The sequence below is a fragment of the Coloeus monedula genome (genome assembly GCF_965178545.1).
Source record: "Coloeus monedula genome assembly, chromosome: 3".
Lineage (NCBI taxonomy): Eukaryota > Metazoa > Chordata > Aves > Passeriformes > Corvidae > Coloeus > Coloeus monedula.
The window spans coordinates 105,504,618-105,520,113 of record NC_138783.1 but is presented as its reverse complement, the minus strand read 5'-3'; the positions used below and the strand labels follow the sequence as shown (position 1 = coordinate 105,520,113).

General features: G+C 39.6%; 1 protein-coding gene across 3 annotated transcripts in view; it reads left to right on the top strand.

Moving 5' to 3' along the window:
• SMPX (small muscle protein X-linked) overlaps positions 1 to 15,496 on the top strand; it is a 40,830-nt gene that overhangs the window by 8,326 nt on the left and 17,008 nt on the right. The window contains exons 3-5 of one of the 3 annotated variants that reach the window (XM_082278883.1): positions 814 to 903; positions 4,490 to 4,643; positions 14,118 to 14,265. In XM_082278883.1, the coding sequence (XP_082135009.1) occupies positions 814 to 903; positions 4,490 to 4,630 (231 nt within the window). In that variant the 3' untranslated portion in view covers positions 4,631 to 4,643; positions 14,118 to 14,265. Of the gene's footprint in view, positions 1 to 813; positions 904 to 4,489; positions 4,644 to 12,510; positions 13,261 to 14,117; positions 14,266 to 15,496 lie in introns of those variants that run through there. The other 2 variants (XM_082278884.1, XM_082278882.1) reach the window with 2 other exon arrangements.

Sequence of the window (15,496 nt, the reverse complement as noted above, 5' to 3'; positions counted from 1 at the left end):
ACTTTTAAAATAATCTGGGCTTGGTCACATTTGGAAATGGATACTTTTCAGATGTTCTTTCCTAAGCAGTGTTTTGTGCCATTCTATTCCCCAAAATCTTTATTTTTAAGATACCTATTATCAGCCCCAATTACATTATGGCTACTGGCTTTCTGCCCCAGTTAAAAGATCAGATTGATGCAGTTGTGTGGGTATCATTCTGGAGGGAGTTTGCTGAAGCCAGGGGCCAGTGGTCTGCCCAGTGTTGGAGCTGGTTCAACTATTCACAGTTTGTAGCACCCGTGGGTACATTTTGTTGGTAAAATCACATTTTAAACACTTATGGCTTAAGCTGATTCAGGGCAGGCTTCCCTTCTAAGCTACCTGTGATTAAGTGAGGTGAAAACTGGTGTCATTGGAGAATGGAGAGTGGTCCAGTGATCGTGTGTTATTGAAAGATTTGTGTAATTTTCACTTAAATGTTGCTTTTGGCGCTCACTTTCTGTTTGACCTTGACCAAACTGAAGCAGACCCAGGTGCCTAAAGATGCTTTAGTGTCCAGTACTCATTTTTTTAAAGTCCAGTGAAATTAGGAAACATTAGTCTAAAATGCAGTACTTCACTTTCTAGTTTATTTTTTACTTTCTGTCTTTAAAATGGAGATGAAAGCACTTCTCTTTCCCAGGAGTGGTGTGATGTGCATACATTGAAGGCATAAGTGCTTGGAAACCATGATAATGTCTATATGCTTGTCCCACTCCAAGTTTTGCCATTTACCAACAGTATCTTTATTTATCAGTCACTATTATATACATCACAATTTCCTTCTCACAGGCTAATATTAACATCCCAATGGGAGCATTTCGACCTGGTGCAGGCCACCCTCATAAAAGAAAAGAATTTACACCTGAAGAAGTGGAGGAGGTAAGCAAAAAAGATTTTTTTGATTTTTTTTTTCCAAGGAGAATCCCTGCCATGAAATGGAAGAAAGCCTTTAAAGTGATCTTAAAGCTCTGCATACCAATCTTAGGTACCACAGTTGAACATGCACTGATATTTCATGGAAATAAACGGCCACTTACTAACACTTCATGTATAAATAGTTCTGCTTTGTGTGCCAAGGACCCTATAGGAATATAAACTGTTTCAAAGGTGTGTAGCTCTGCTGCCACAGCGGGATAGTACCTGCTGTCAGGAGAGAGAGTCAGGATTTCCCGAGCAGCATTTGTCTAGATAGGACCTGGTGAGATACAGCAGGAAAAGTTGTAGCAAGGCTTTGGAAGACTTTGCTGCTACCTGCCACCCTGTGGTGTGATTTATTGTTACAGCTTTACAGTTTTGGAACAGGTTTTCAAACACAACGCTTTTTGGAAGGTTTATCAACAAGAAGTTGCATGTGAAGACACTTGCAAGTTAAAACAGAAATTCTGAACCCATTTGCCTGTCCAGGGGTGAAAAGACTCCATTTTAGACTGAATTCTGCATTTTCATGCTTGTATTTTACAGGGAGTGTTTAGCACTGAGTTTTGAATATTAAAATCCAATTTATACCTTAACTAACATTGATCACAAAGGTTATGAGTAAACACAGATATCATATTTCTGGATGATATTAAATTATCGTATTTATCATTAACTTTTATAATAAATGAGACCTAAAATCAGCAGTGGAAGAAAAGGTAGTGGTAGATACTCCAAACAAGATAAAAAAGATGGGTGTTCTTGGTTTCCTGGCCAGTTTACTTATTTTGGATTTGTAATCCCCACATGAGAACTCATCCTACTGGTCCAGAGCTCCCAATGCTCCTCACAGCTAAGGGCAGGAAAGGCTATGTAAGAGCTAATTCTTCATTTTCTGTCTCAGTCATATTTTTTTTTTGCCATATTTTGATATAAACAGTGCTCTGTTTACAGAGAACTTTCCTGAAGTAATCAAACCTAGGCTGACTTAGCTCTTAAGATTTAAAAAAGCCAGATATACAAAATGACCTTGAACATATATTGTGGCTTTTTCCATTGGAAAGAAATCAAAGCATGTTCTCTGCGCAGTAATTAAACGGGTGAAGGAGTGCATGTTATTAAGCAGAAACTAATATAGCATGTGTGAATTCTAGTAGTGTTTGAGAACTAAAATAAATGACTGGTGCTGATAATTACATTTGTTTGGGTAATTGAATGTTGCTTTGCTTCTCAGCTACATGAATACTATATATAAGACAGACGTTATGGAAGTTCTTGGCCCAGGTTTTATGGCCAGTACTCAACCAAACCGATGGGAGTAATCACTACAGAAACAGGTCTTGTTACAGGAATAGAATACAAATGCCACCAGTGAACTTGTCATTTCAGTTGTCTCATCTTGTTAGGTTTTTCCATACAGGTCATGATTTTTCAGAGCATTTTTAGACAAATGCAACTTTTGGTAACAGTGAGTAATATTTTCCACTGTATTTTAAAGCCTTGACAAAGGAGATGAGTGGAATATGGATGTTACTCACAGGGGTGGTGCAGTCAGGTGGGAATGTGTATTTTTGAAGGTCAGTGGAGCAAACATGTTAACATGAAAAGAAATGGAAGGTGGGAATTACAGAAAATAACTCTTCATCAGTCAGAGCATTCCCATGCTTGTATTTGTTAACCCTTGTTGTATATCCAAGTCACTCTTCAGGCTTCCTTCCATAAAACTGAAGGCCATAGTCTGATCTCAGCTGTGCATTGCACATGGAGTGAGTGATATAGGGAGGGGTGAAGTCATAAATAGCACAGACCTGATGTTGGAAGAGCAAGCTGAGCACAAAGTCTCCAAAACATGGGCAAAGCTTGCACCATTTGTTCCACAAGAGGAATGGTATTGCCATGAGTTGAAATGGTATTTTTTACATAGTATCTGCTATGTACTGATAAGAACTATGGAGTTGAGGGAGTGCTTGTTTCCCCTGATTATTCAGATTACCTAGGAAAACTGTCAAAGGAAACAATACAAGCTCATGGCATCTTTGACTACTGATACAATTTTGTGCATCCTTCCAAACAGCTTCTGTATCAGTTTACTTACTCTCCTGCTGTGCTTTGCTACTGTTTCAGGATGTTAGATCATTGAGCCATATATCAGACAGTACATACAGTACCTGGGGCTGAATTACTGTCTGGGATTTGAAATGATCTAGCAAAAACAATATTAAAATATATTATTAGTATTATCTTGTATTAATTAATAGTGAATTGGCTAAAATGTGAGAAAAGATAATACAAGTTTACCAAGCCAAGCAATGTAATTATCACTTCAGTTTCCTTATGTATAGTGGTCTTAAGAAAGTCCTTAAAGATCAGATAGGAAGAAAATGTCAGTTTTCTACAATGCCTTGTTTGTTTGCTAGTTGATATTGCAAACTCTTCTTCCTGATTAGCATGTAGTCCATTAGTCAACAGAGAAAAAAAAGAGGGGTTTACTGGCCAATAATATTTGACAAGTAATGTTGGAATCTAAAAAATGAAGTTAAATACTAAGAATTCACTGTTCACAGTTATTACAACTTTTCAAAAAGGGTGGCTAATAAATCTAAATAGTGGTTGAACTTCAAAAAGTCCATCACAGGAGGACATTCACAGAGTAATCAAAAAAGAAAAAATATTTTCCTCATTAAATTATTTGCAATAAAATATAAATTAATCTCTAAATGTACTTGATTCCTCATGTATGCCAGCTTTATAAGATACACAGCAAGCTGGAACAACAGTAATCTCCTGTCTGGAAATCTACTCCTGCAAAACATAACCCAGTCTAGAAATGGTCTAAAATACCTGTTCTACTCACCTAGAAGCAATAGTACAGCTGAGGAAGTACCAAGGGCTGAAATACTCTGGTCCATTGGGAAATTATCTGAGTTGCTCACTATTGCGTAAGTGCTGTTATTTAACTGGTATTTTTACAGTGTCAGCAGAATAGCCATGCAGCACTACCCTAATTCAAATATAAAATGACAAAAACCCTTCTGGTCTTGCAACTGAGGTCATGAAAAGTTAAATTTCAACTCATGTTGATCTTGCATGGAGCTTTTGGGGTACATAACCTACTATCATAGCTCTTCCCCAGAGCTGCAGACATGCATAATGGTTTTCCTCTCCAACTGTCTGGCAACTGTGAAACTCTCAAAGGAATTAGATGATAAAAATGGTTCTACTTTTTTGTCATCTAAAATATGAAGGACTTGGAGTTGCCTTTAATTCTCCAGTCAGTTATTTTCTGCTAATGGTCTGGCTCTGTAAATTCTTACCCATTCTTATCCACTTTCCTCTACAACTGAGCATCTTCTATTCTTTTGAGAATGTTTTTAGACATTTTAGACAAAAAAAAACCAAAATAACTTATTTCTTCCTGGCTCCACCCCAATTTCCACTGGGAATGCCTTTAGTATAAAAACATCCTTTCCTGTTTTTCAAATAACTGATCTATGTTCATGTTCAAGAGATTGCTGTTGCAGCAGGAAGGTCACTGTGTCCTTTTGTGCAGAATGTTCCTGCTTCAACAGAGGAGGAGAAAGAGAAGAAACGCCTCCCAGGAGCTAAGAAACTTCCAGGTCCTGCTGTCAACTTGTCAGAGATTCAGAACATAAAGAGTGAGCTGAAATATGTCCCCAAAGCTGAACAGTAGCTGGAAGAAGCAGGTGAGTGAAAGAGAGATTCTTTGCATGGCTCTAGGAGTAGTAGGCTGATCCAGAAACCTCTCTAAGTAAAAAGATGGCTTTTCAATTACTTCAATGGACCTGGAGTTGCACCCCATAATTCAAAGAAAAAATACATGAAGTCGTAATCCTTAGGATTTTCTGTTATTTCAAACATTGATCATGTTGGAGACTATATCCAATGATATATGGCACCCATCAACCAGCCTAACAAGTAGTCTATTCAGCATATTAGGAATTCAGTGTATTTGGAATATCGAAGCCACCTTAAAATAACCTATTGCTTCATAAGCACAAGTTCCAGTTTTGCAAAATACAGGACTTGTACTTTTACAATCTAACTACAAATGAATGATTTACAGTGCAAATAAATTTATTGCAGCAATGGACAAGTAAGTCAGAATTTTTTTTAGAAAGCTCCTTTGGAACATTAGTTATTTGATATTAATTTATGTAATTCAAAATTGATATGCTAATGGTTCCATGTATTTGGTCACGCAAACATACTCAATGCTATTTGTGGCACCCAAGGACTTGCTGTAGTCCAGCACAGGAAGGACATAGACCTGTTGGAGTGAATCCAGAGGAGGGTCACAAAGGTGATGTGTGGGGCAGGAGCAGGAGCATCTCTTTATGAAAGACAGAGCGAGGTTGTTCAGCCTGGAGAAGAGAAGGCTCTGGGCTGTCTTCACTGTGGCCTTTCAGTACCTAAAGAGAGCTTATAGAAAAGATGGAGACAGAATTTCTAGTAGGTCTTGTTGTCATAGGATAATGAGTAATGGTTTTAAACTTGAGGACATTAGACTAAATATAAGGAAGAAGTTTTTTACAATGAGGATGATGAAACACTGGACCAGGTTGCCCAGAGGTGGTAAATGCCACATACCTGTAAACAATGAAGATCAGGCTGGATGAGGCTCTGAGCGACCTGGTCTAGTGGAAGATGTTCCTGCTCATTGCAGAGGGGTTGGACTAGATGACCTTTAAAGATCTCTTCCAACCCAAACCATTCTATGATTCTATCATTTTATTTAAAAGGAAATATTCATCACTTCAGTGCCAACTTCAGAATAATTTACATCTGATTTCAAATAAGACCCATAAACCTCTGTTGTTCTACATTCTGAACCTTAAAGAAATTAATAATAATTTCTGTCCATGAAATTATCCTCTGATTTCCTTTGAAAAGCCTGAGTCAGTAAAGATGCATCAGGCAATTACAATGAAAACTCAGATGTACAGAGAAGTTTCAATACAAAAAAAAAAAAAAAAACCACCCTGGCTACAGTAAGAAAAAGATAGTTGTGTCACATAGTCGTCACCTGAATTGCTAGTTGTGCATATTGACTGATAAATCCTTTTTATCCTGAAGAGAGGCAGAGGAGTTAAATTGAGCAGGAGAAAATAATCTGGAATTTACTGCATAGAAACATAAATGAAGAACAGAGGAAAACAGAAAGCAATACAAAGGGGTTCTGGAAATGCAGAAGTGCTAAAGACCAGGAATCCTAAAAGAAATGGCATATAATTTGAGTGAATTGCCCCAGTGCACACTGCATCATTAACTTATTTTTTATGTACAGCATAAATACACCATTTGGAAGGAAAGAGCATTTAGTTTTTTCTTGCTTTTACCCTGCTGTGTCATAATGTTCCTGATATTTTAAAGAAGCAATGGAGTCTTTCTCTTCAGGAAACTTGGGGGGGGGGGGAAAATAACATTTTGTAAAATGAAAGATTTTATTCATTTCACTAAAGCACTGCCCAGAGAAATACGAATTTTTAATGTGAGTCTTTAAAGAGGCTTTTTCTTGTAAGAGCTATTTCAACATAAATTTAACCCCATATTTATTCTCTAATGATTGCTATTTTTAACATTTAAAAGGTTTTTTTAATTACATTACTGAGAATCTGACAGAAACATTTAGGGCATGCTCAGATGTTCACTCTAAAGAAAAATTTTCTACAGAAAGGTCAGCAAAGGGCATCTCGAAAGCAGTGAGGTTATTATGAAGTCACTTCCGTCTCTCTCAGGTTCTGACAGTGATACAGATTTCCAGTTTGTGAGTAGTGTAGTCACAGGCCATATCTGAAAACATAGTTTCTACAAGACTTGCAGGTACAGTACTCATTGGAGCCCGGGAATTTGGGTTTGGAAGTGCAGAACTAAGCATGTGCATGAATTCCACATAAAATTGAAATGTAAATTAATCACATGCCACATCTAGCAGCCTTGAATTATACTAAATCTAATGACTGTCCCCTAGAAGAGGACATTCATCAGTTCCGGTGTTTTAGTCGTGGCCTGCAGCCTTGTATAAAATGTGATATAGTCAAAGAGCTGGTTTATGATTGGTCATGCAAATCCTGTGAAGATTATCTTAGTCTGCAAGAAATTCACCCTCACATGTGCCTGATACTTTGCTCCATCTACAGGAAGGGATTACAGATCATCCTTTGGAATGGTGAACTGACTGGTCAATAGAATTTGCCTGTGCAGAGTGTGTACTGATAGATGAGGGTGTTCTTTGGTTTTCACAGTTAAGAAATTAATTCTCTCCTACATCAGTACTATAATCTTCTCAGATATTCACTATTGAGGGATTTCTCTTTGATATTATTTTTGTCTTTCTTGTGGTACTCTGTAGGAAATACCTACTTGAAACAGTTAGAATAACTCCAAATACTCCGGATAATTTCCATTATTCTGTGATCCTATAATATGATACAATAAAAAATATCAAAAGTGCACTTTAACATGTCAAAAATATCAAAGCTTTTACATCCACAGCAGTTATTTCCAACTTTACCTCCTGTATTGTCACATTTCATGGTTAGTTTCAGTAAATTGCAAGCTAACATGATTAATTGTGTTTTAATTTTGATCCGTTTTCTTGCTCAGTTTAACAGCATGCAAACCCAGCAGCAAAAATAAGAAAGCTGCAAAGCAGTAGGTTGATTCATTATTTGCAAACCCATTCCTACATAATTTGCACTTTAGAGTAACTCCTGTTAAATATCTTTGGTCTTGCTCTTTGCCAGAATAGGAAACATGAATAGACTTGCTAAGATCATAGATGTGAGTGTAACAGTTTGTGGGAGGAATGTAATTAGGGAGATGTCATGAAGCTGGATCCACTGAAGGTCATCAAGTGCTCCTAAGTTAAAATATTCCTGTAGTCATCCCCTGATGGGGATCTGGTCTATCATCTGTAATTAGATAATTAGCATACTCTCTTGTCATAAAGATTCTTTTCTTCCTCACCTGTAGATGATGTGTTAGATGCAGCTAGTTTTAATATACAATGTGAGTTATGATTTATTTCCCCTTTCTCCATCTACAATTTTTTTCCTGCTCCCTTCACATCTGCATATTTCTGCATGCGCAGGAGTGAAGCATATGCAAAATAAAATAGTAAAAAAATACCACACACTAAAAATACATGCCCTATTGAATAAGTAATGGTAGGAAACATTTAGTTTGTGACAAATTAAGCCTGCTGTGGCTGAGATATATCGCTGATTGTTGTGGTATCTCCTGTGATAACTAGTATGGTGATTGTACCTGAAAATGGGCCTGAGCACAAACTGGCATTTCACCAGAGAATATAGATGATGGCAGCCAGTTACTTCATGCTCATTCTTCATTCTGTATCCCTTCATGTTTTGTGTCCTGAAGTGTGGAAGGCTGTGTAACAAATCTTTTTACAGTGAAGGGCCATGGAGTCTGAATGCTGGACTTGGGTTTTGGAGGACCTAAACCTTCAGCTAAAGTGGTCTTGTCCTTTCCTCTTGAAGGAGACTTTCTTAGTAGAAGAATTTCTCAGAAGGCAAAAAAGGAAATTTACTGTCTTGAAGTTACGAAACATAGGGGCAGCACTCCCAGCACTGTGTTCTGGTTGTGTTTGGAGAAAGGGATCAGGATCCCCATCCCCATCCTGAAGGGTCAGGATCCCTATCACAATGTCAATGAGATGGTTTCTCACCATCTGATGCAGTACTTGTAGAAAAACTGTTGTCTTGGAGCTCTGCTGGGGAGGGTGGTTTGATTGCAGAAGGTAGTTCTCTTGTCAGTTTACAGAAGCAAGGGAACTATATTTTGAAGGCTGAAGAACTGTCAAAACTTCCTAGGGCAGCTTAGCCTTTGCATTATGCAGGGAATTCTGCCCTGCCTAAAATGGGAATTCCTGTCAGCAGAGCAGCCTCTGAGATTGGCATCACTCGGGGAAGAGAGAAAAAGGGAAAAAAAACCCTAACAGAAGTGCCTTGGGGAATAAAGCTCTTATATCCATATACACAAGATGTTCCTTGGTATTGCTATTAATTATTTACATAAAAAATTTGTCAAATCCCAGGCTAAAAATGCACATTATAACTTTGCCCACTGAGTGCTGAGGATTTAATTACAGTTTTCTGCTATATACTGGTCTTAAGCTGCACCTCAGTTAACAGCAGCCATTCACCTCTCCTGCTGTCCCTGCTCTGACACACAGTTTAGTGTTTGCATCTCATTCCTGTGCTCACATGGATCAGGGGTGTACAGTTAAACTTCAGTACAGTTAAAAGCAAGGTTACTCCTTTTTTCTCCAGAAACACAACAGTGCTTGCTAGAGGAACTCTGATGTGCTGTGAGCTCTTTAAAGAGCACTGCAATTTTAGGAAAGTGTGTTCATTTGATTGAGTCTCAGCAGCCAGAACTTGTGTGAGAGAAGGGAATCCTGCATCCAGAGGATGCTGAGGTAGGTCAGGAGATAAGATGTCCTGGAGTGGGAACTGTGGGGTGAAGAAGGAGTATGTGCATCAAGAATTTCTGCAGGACTCTGCTGCCAAAGTCAGAGGGATCATGGGGGGATCTCCTTGGTGTGCACAAGTACCTAAAGGCAGAGTGCAAGAGGACAGAGCCAGACTCTTCTCAGTGATGCCCAGTGACTGGACATCCCTCAACATACTCACTGTGTGGCCTGTGTTAATTTCAAAGTGCTTCTTGTCTTCTTCTATCTATGGTTTCCTACCATCCTGCTGTCTTTGATTCAGAACTCCCAGACCAGCAGCACTCAAGGATTTCATGGCCAGCCATCAATTTTTTCAGGTCCCTTCTTCTTGTAAAATTGTCCTAAGAAACTAGGTAGTTGAAGGTTTGTAGGATTTTTTTAATAGTATATTTTAAGTTCTTTTGGTTTGCCTTCCAGGTTTTTTGAGTCTACTTATGATGTGCTTTCAGACTTTAAAACAAAAGAGCCAGAAATTTATTTTCAAAGAGAAAAATGGAATATCCAGGACATAATTTAATATCAGAGTAACCTTTGTAATTCTGTTACCTCCTCAAGCAAGAAAAAAAAGTTATTCATGTTTTTGTTTCCCAGAGTTTCTGTCATCAGAAGAAAAAATTTAGTTGTCATGTTTAACCCCAGCCAGCCACCAAGTACCACACAGGCACTGGCTCACTCCCCCACCAGCGTTGGAGGGAAGAGAGTTGGAAGGATAAAAGTGAGAGAAATCGTGGGCTGAGATAAAAACAGTTTAATAGGTAAAGCAAAGGCCATGCACACAAGCAAAGCAAAACCAGGAATTAATTCACTGCTTCCCAAGGGCAGGCAGGAGTTCAGTCATCCCAGGAGAGCAGGGCCCCATCGCACGTATCAGTGACTGGGGAAGACAACACCATCAATCCAAACATCTCCTCTTACTCCTTCTTCCCTGCACTATATACTGAGGATGATGTCACATGGTCTGGAATATCCCTTTGGACAGTTAAGGTGACCTGTCCCAGCTGTGTCTCCTCCCAACCTCCCATGGACCCCCAGCCCCCTCAGCAGCATGGCAGTACAAAAAGCAGAAAAGGCCTTGGCTCTGTGTAAGCCCTGCTCAGCAGTAACAAAAACATCTCTGTATTATCAATCCTGTTTTCAGCATAAATCCAACATTTAGCCCCATACCAGCCACTGGGAAGAAAATTAACTCCACGCCAGCCAAACCCAGCACAATTGTGTCTAACATGGCTTGCTGCTGTCTGTCCTGAATTGAGTCTCTACCCCCGACACAATGCAGTGGTAAGCCCCAGCACGTCATTCCTCAGACCTTTGCAAGTCAAGGAGAGATTTCCTTCTTATTCTCTAGTTGAATAGTGGAAGAGACAGAGGAGAACAGACTGGAGAGAGTCTGTTTTCTAATTGCCTAAGAAAGCTTGGAGGTATGTATTAGGATGTTAATTTTCCCAAGTAAAGAACAGGGCATATTCTTATAAACCACAAATGCTTCTACATAAACTAGTTAGGAAAAGATTATGCTTTGTGGTTTAGAAAACTGACTAATAACTTCAAAACAAACACTGAAGAATCAGAAAATATTTTGCTTCAAAGCAAACTACAAGAACAAATGCTTGTATTTTTTCAAAACAAAAATATGGGGAAAAAAAGTATTTTATTTCCAAACTGTATGTTTAAGCAGAGCTGGTTTTTTATTACTGAAGAGACAAACACAAAGTAATAACTTGAAGAAGTCTCTCCTAGTTTTTAGAAGACAAGCATGCTACTTATCTATCTGCACCATACACAAGAGAGTTTGCAGATGTGGAGATGAACAGGCCTCTACACACAGACAGGAGAAATGTCTTCATTGAGCCTCTCCCTTTGAAACATTAAGGCCCTTAAAGTAACAAAGTACTTCCAATGCTAGCAATGTGGACCCACAAATCTCTGCTCCGTTCTCAAGTGAGAACCATTTCTGGAAGAATGGTCCAAGAATTTTGTTTGAAAGCTGAATATTTTCATTAAAGCAAAAAAATGTCACTGATATTTAATAACTGCTTCCCTGTGGTCATTCTGTTGATTACTTGGTCCTGAACGTTTGTTAGGCTCTTTTGTAAAGTAACCCCTCTCTTTCCATTGGTGTTGTTCATAACAGAGTTTCATAAAAACTAAACTTTACACTCAATTGCCTGAGTTAGATGCAATTTCTGGGGTGACATCCCTCAAAACAAGCACAGAAAGGCAGGATGCCTCGTGGAGATAATGGATGTGGAGGGATCAGTGAAGTGTGAAGATGGAATACAGTCAACAGGCTTTTTCTTGCTTATCTGTGCTAGATGTTTTAAGAGTTAGCGCATAAAGTACAGCATCGAACAAGTACCACTGAAATGTATTCCTCTGGGAAATGTCAAAACAGGGTATCAGGAATCCCTAAAACTTCAGTTATTTGCTGTGTGAGCGGGTCCAAGAATTTAGGAGAAGGTCCTGTGACTTAAAAGACACCTATCCCAAGTCATACGCATATAAATCCATGCAGAACTAACTGTAATGAGGGAACTGTCTGCATTGGAAGCTGGAGAGCAGGAAGATCATACTGATCACTGTCAGAGTCACCAGTGAGACGAGAGCGATGCTGTTTCTCTGTCCCTGGGAACTGTCCTGCCAGTGTTAGGTATGCCTGGAGCAATCAGACGCTGTCATGACAGACATCACCGGAAACACAAAATAATAAGCAATTCCAGTCATTCCAACTTTATACAGTTCAAAATGTGTTCAGCACAAGGTTTTCAAGTGCTACGTCAGAGTGAAAAGGCTAACTGCTTTGGAATACATGAAGTGTGACTTCCCACGTTAGTAACAGCTCAGATAGTTTTGTCAAATCTACATAAATTCTAGCCAATTAAGCTGACAGTATGATCTGAAATATCGCAGCTCTGATGTGATAATCAAATGAATTTTCTTCTAAATTTAGTGCCTCATCATTTTGTTTTATAGTTTTTATTCATTTCATTTGATAGAAGACTACCTAATTATGTTCTCACAGCCTTGTGCTCAAAAACCACATAAATTACTGCATCACTGCACTTTGTCATCTCTTGCAGAACTGGCTCAATGTGGCATGAGCCTTGTGACCCCTGTCCAGGAGCAGGCCATCTACAAGTGTCAAAAGCCGTGCTTTATACTCAGGATTACACCTTCTTCAGCCACCAAATTGCTCCTGGTGTGCCTTCTTTTGAAAATGTAGCTCTTTTAGTGCCAAGGCTACCTGTGTTTCATGCTTGTTTGCAAATTCCTCCTGAGAATAGCATTTTGTAGTGTTTGAGCTCACTGTATGTGGGTAGAACATCATGTGTAGGTGGAGCTCACCATGGCACTGATCCCAACATCCATTGCCCCATCGGCAACACTACTGAGGACATACTAAGCTTCCAGTGTTGTTGGGTTTTGCTGTCACTATCTGCTGCTGTTTTAACCTCCTAATTCTCCTTTGATTTGCCACACTGGTCTCAAATACACTGTATTTCCAGGTATTAAGAAAACAAATGACACAGCAGAAATGAGCATTTTCCTGCAGAAATATGTATTAGTTTTACTTTCAGTGTTGGTCAAAAGTTTACAAGTTTGATTTGCTGCAGGTTGTAGCTAGCTGAAAGGGGACTCAGCTGATCTAACCTTTACTTCAACTTGAGAACAAGTGTAATGCCTGGTTTGTGTCCTGCTGTTTACTGGTTATAGCAGTATGGCTGTATTTGTTTCTGACCACAAATGACTGAGGTTCATGTACAGACATGGATTCCATAAAAGCATAATAAATCCCTCAGTCTTGGTGTTCAGAACTTACTCCCCCACCTTGGTAAATTTGATGTAGCATTGCTTTTAATTTAATAATTCAGTTATTCAATGGATAAAAAAATAAATTGAGTCCTTCAGCTTTTAGCTCTCCTGAGTCTTTGTTCTCATTTGTTGCCTTGGAGCACACCTTGTCTTAAAATTGCTGTTACTCCTACGTGAACTCGCAGAGTCTTTCAGGGCACAGAAAAGCAATCTCGGAGCAAATAATGGCTGTGGCCGTGAATGCACTCAGGGAAGGAGAGGGCGCTGGTCGTGCTTGCCCTGCTTCCCAGCAAATGAACCCCAGGAGAGGCGGGGCCGTGCCCGCTGCCCTGGCAGTGCTTTCTGCAGCCGTGGCAGCAGAAATGCTGCTGTGCACAGAGAAATTGTTTTTACTGAGGAAACAGCAGAGAACAAAAAGCTTCCCCCAAAGCCAAACTGCTCCTATTCTGAGGTAAGGATGATGACAACTGGATATTGCTGTTTCAAAGCTTTGAAATGTTCTGCCTTTATATAGAAGATGAAACCAGCACAAAGTATGTACTGAAATGGAAGAAAATGCATATCTGAAGACTTGAAACCAAATATTTGAGCTGAAATAGGCAGAATACAGAGAAAAGAACACCTTCAGTTTTTCTGTGTTTACAAATCACGCTGCTCTTGAGTGCAGTATCCTTTCCAAAGATTGTTAAAGACAGGGTAGAGTATGTCCTCTGCCATTAAATACTTAATGAAGGATCTCAAACCTTTTAATTTTGAATTTCTCGGTTTCCTTGGTTTTGTGGTTTTGTCCAAAAATATTTGAATTTATCTGTCTCTTCAGGCTTTGAATGGAAGCATTTATTTTGGAAAAATATATAATATTTCTCTCTTTTAGTTCTCAAGACCAGAAGAGATCTCTCTGTGAAGACAAGAGGCTTATTTTCAATTTTTCAGTCCATTTTGCTGAAAGCAAAGTGAGTCCAGATGGGTATATCACACATGTACCCTTTTTTTAGTTTAAGCCCTTCATTAAAAAGTAATGAATCAGGCAATAATGTAGTATTGCATCCCTTTCCGCTTTTTATATGCTTTTAAAATCTTTATTCCGGCACAGAATAGATATGCTATCATGTATGTGAATAATTACTCTGGGGCAAATTAACTCTGCAGCTAAGTGTTGTCTGTCTCCAGCTACTACAGCTTAACACATTAGTAGACAACACCTGAGCCACTGTTGAGCTTGTGAATGCTTCAAAGTCTGTCACAAACCATGTTCATGTTCTGCCTTATGTGTGTAGAGAACAAGAACCTGGCCAAACCTGTGTTAAACCTGGCTGAACATCACAGCTCAGTTGACAAGCAGTCGCTTGCTGGGCCATGTCAAAGTGTGAAGTTATTGCAGTTTAGATGAAATTAAAAAACCCTGTTTCCCTAAGGCAGGATGACAAATAGAGCGATCACCTCCAACTTCTTCAATGCCTTTCTTTAATAGACACCATAGAGGGGAGTGGAGGCTGGCTTTTAGAGAAGCTTGTGCTGACCTGAGGCTAAAAGCCTCATTTTTGAGCTAAAGATTGACCATCATGCAGCAAAATCAAGTCCTTGGGTCTCCATCTGCAGGGAGATTTTTGGCATCTTTAACATTTTCATCAAGGCAAGCTCATGGTGTGAAAATCATGTGCAATGGCATTAGAGTACCTTGAGCCAATGGAGCATTCCTTCACATCCCTCAGCAGTGTCTGGAATTTTATGAACAGCACAGGGACCAGATCCTTGTTGAGCAGTGATGTAGGCAGCTCCAGTTAGCCACCAAGGATGGCAGAACAAAACATTGCACTGCTGTGTTCTCATCTGCCTCAGAGGGACACTTCATGTCTCCTAGTGCCCCCCTTTGCCATGGAGGTGATCCTCTTATCAGAGGGAACAACTGCCTGAACTCCAGCTTCTGTAAACACCTAGTGGCTGGCTGGCTTCATCACTAAAGAGGGGAGCTGAAGTGCCTCAGACCCTGAGGGCAGGCAGGCAGGAGTGGAGAAGAGCTGGTCCATACTATGGCACTGCCTTCTGCCTTGATTTCTGTATCCCAGGGGATGGATGAAGGCCAGCATTGTCCTCCCCTGCCAGGGTGCTCTAGCATTGCTCAGGGACAAGTCCTGGTTCCTCCCAAGAGGAAATCGGCTGTAAAGACTATAGAGAGAGGAAAATGGAGGCAGAGTCCTGTCTCAACCATAGTCTCTGGTCTCTGATCACACAGGTCCCTTCAGAAACTTTCTG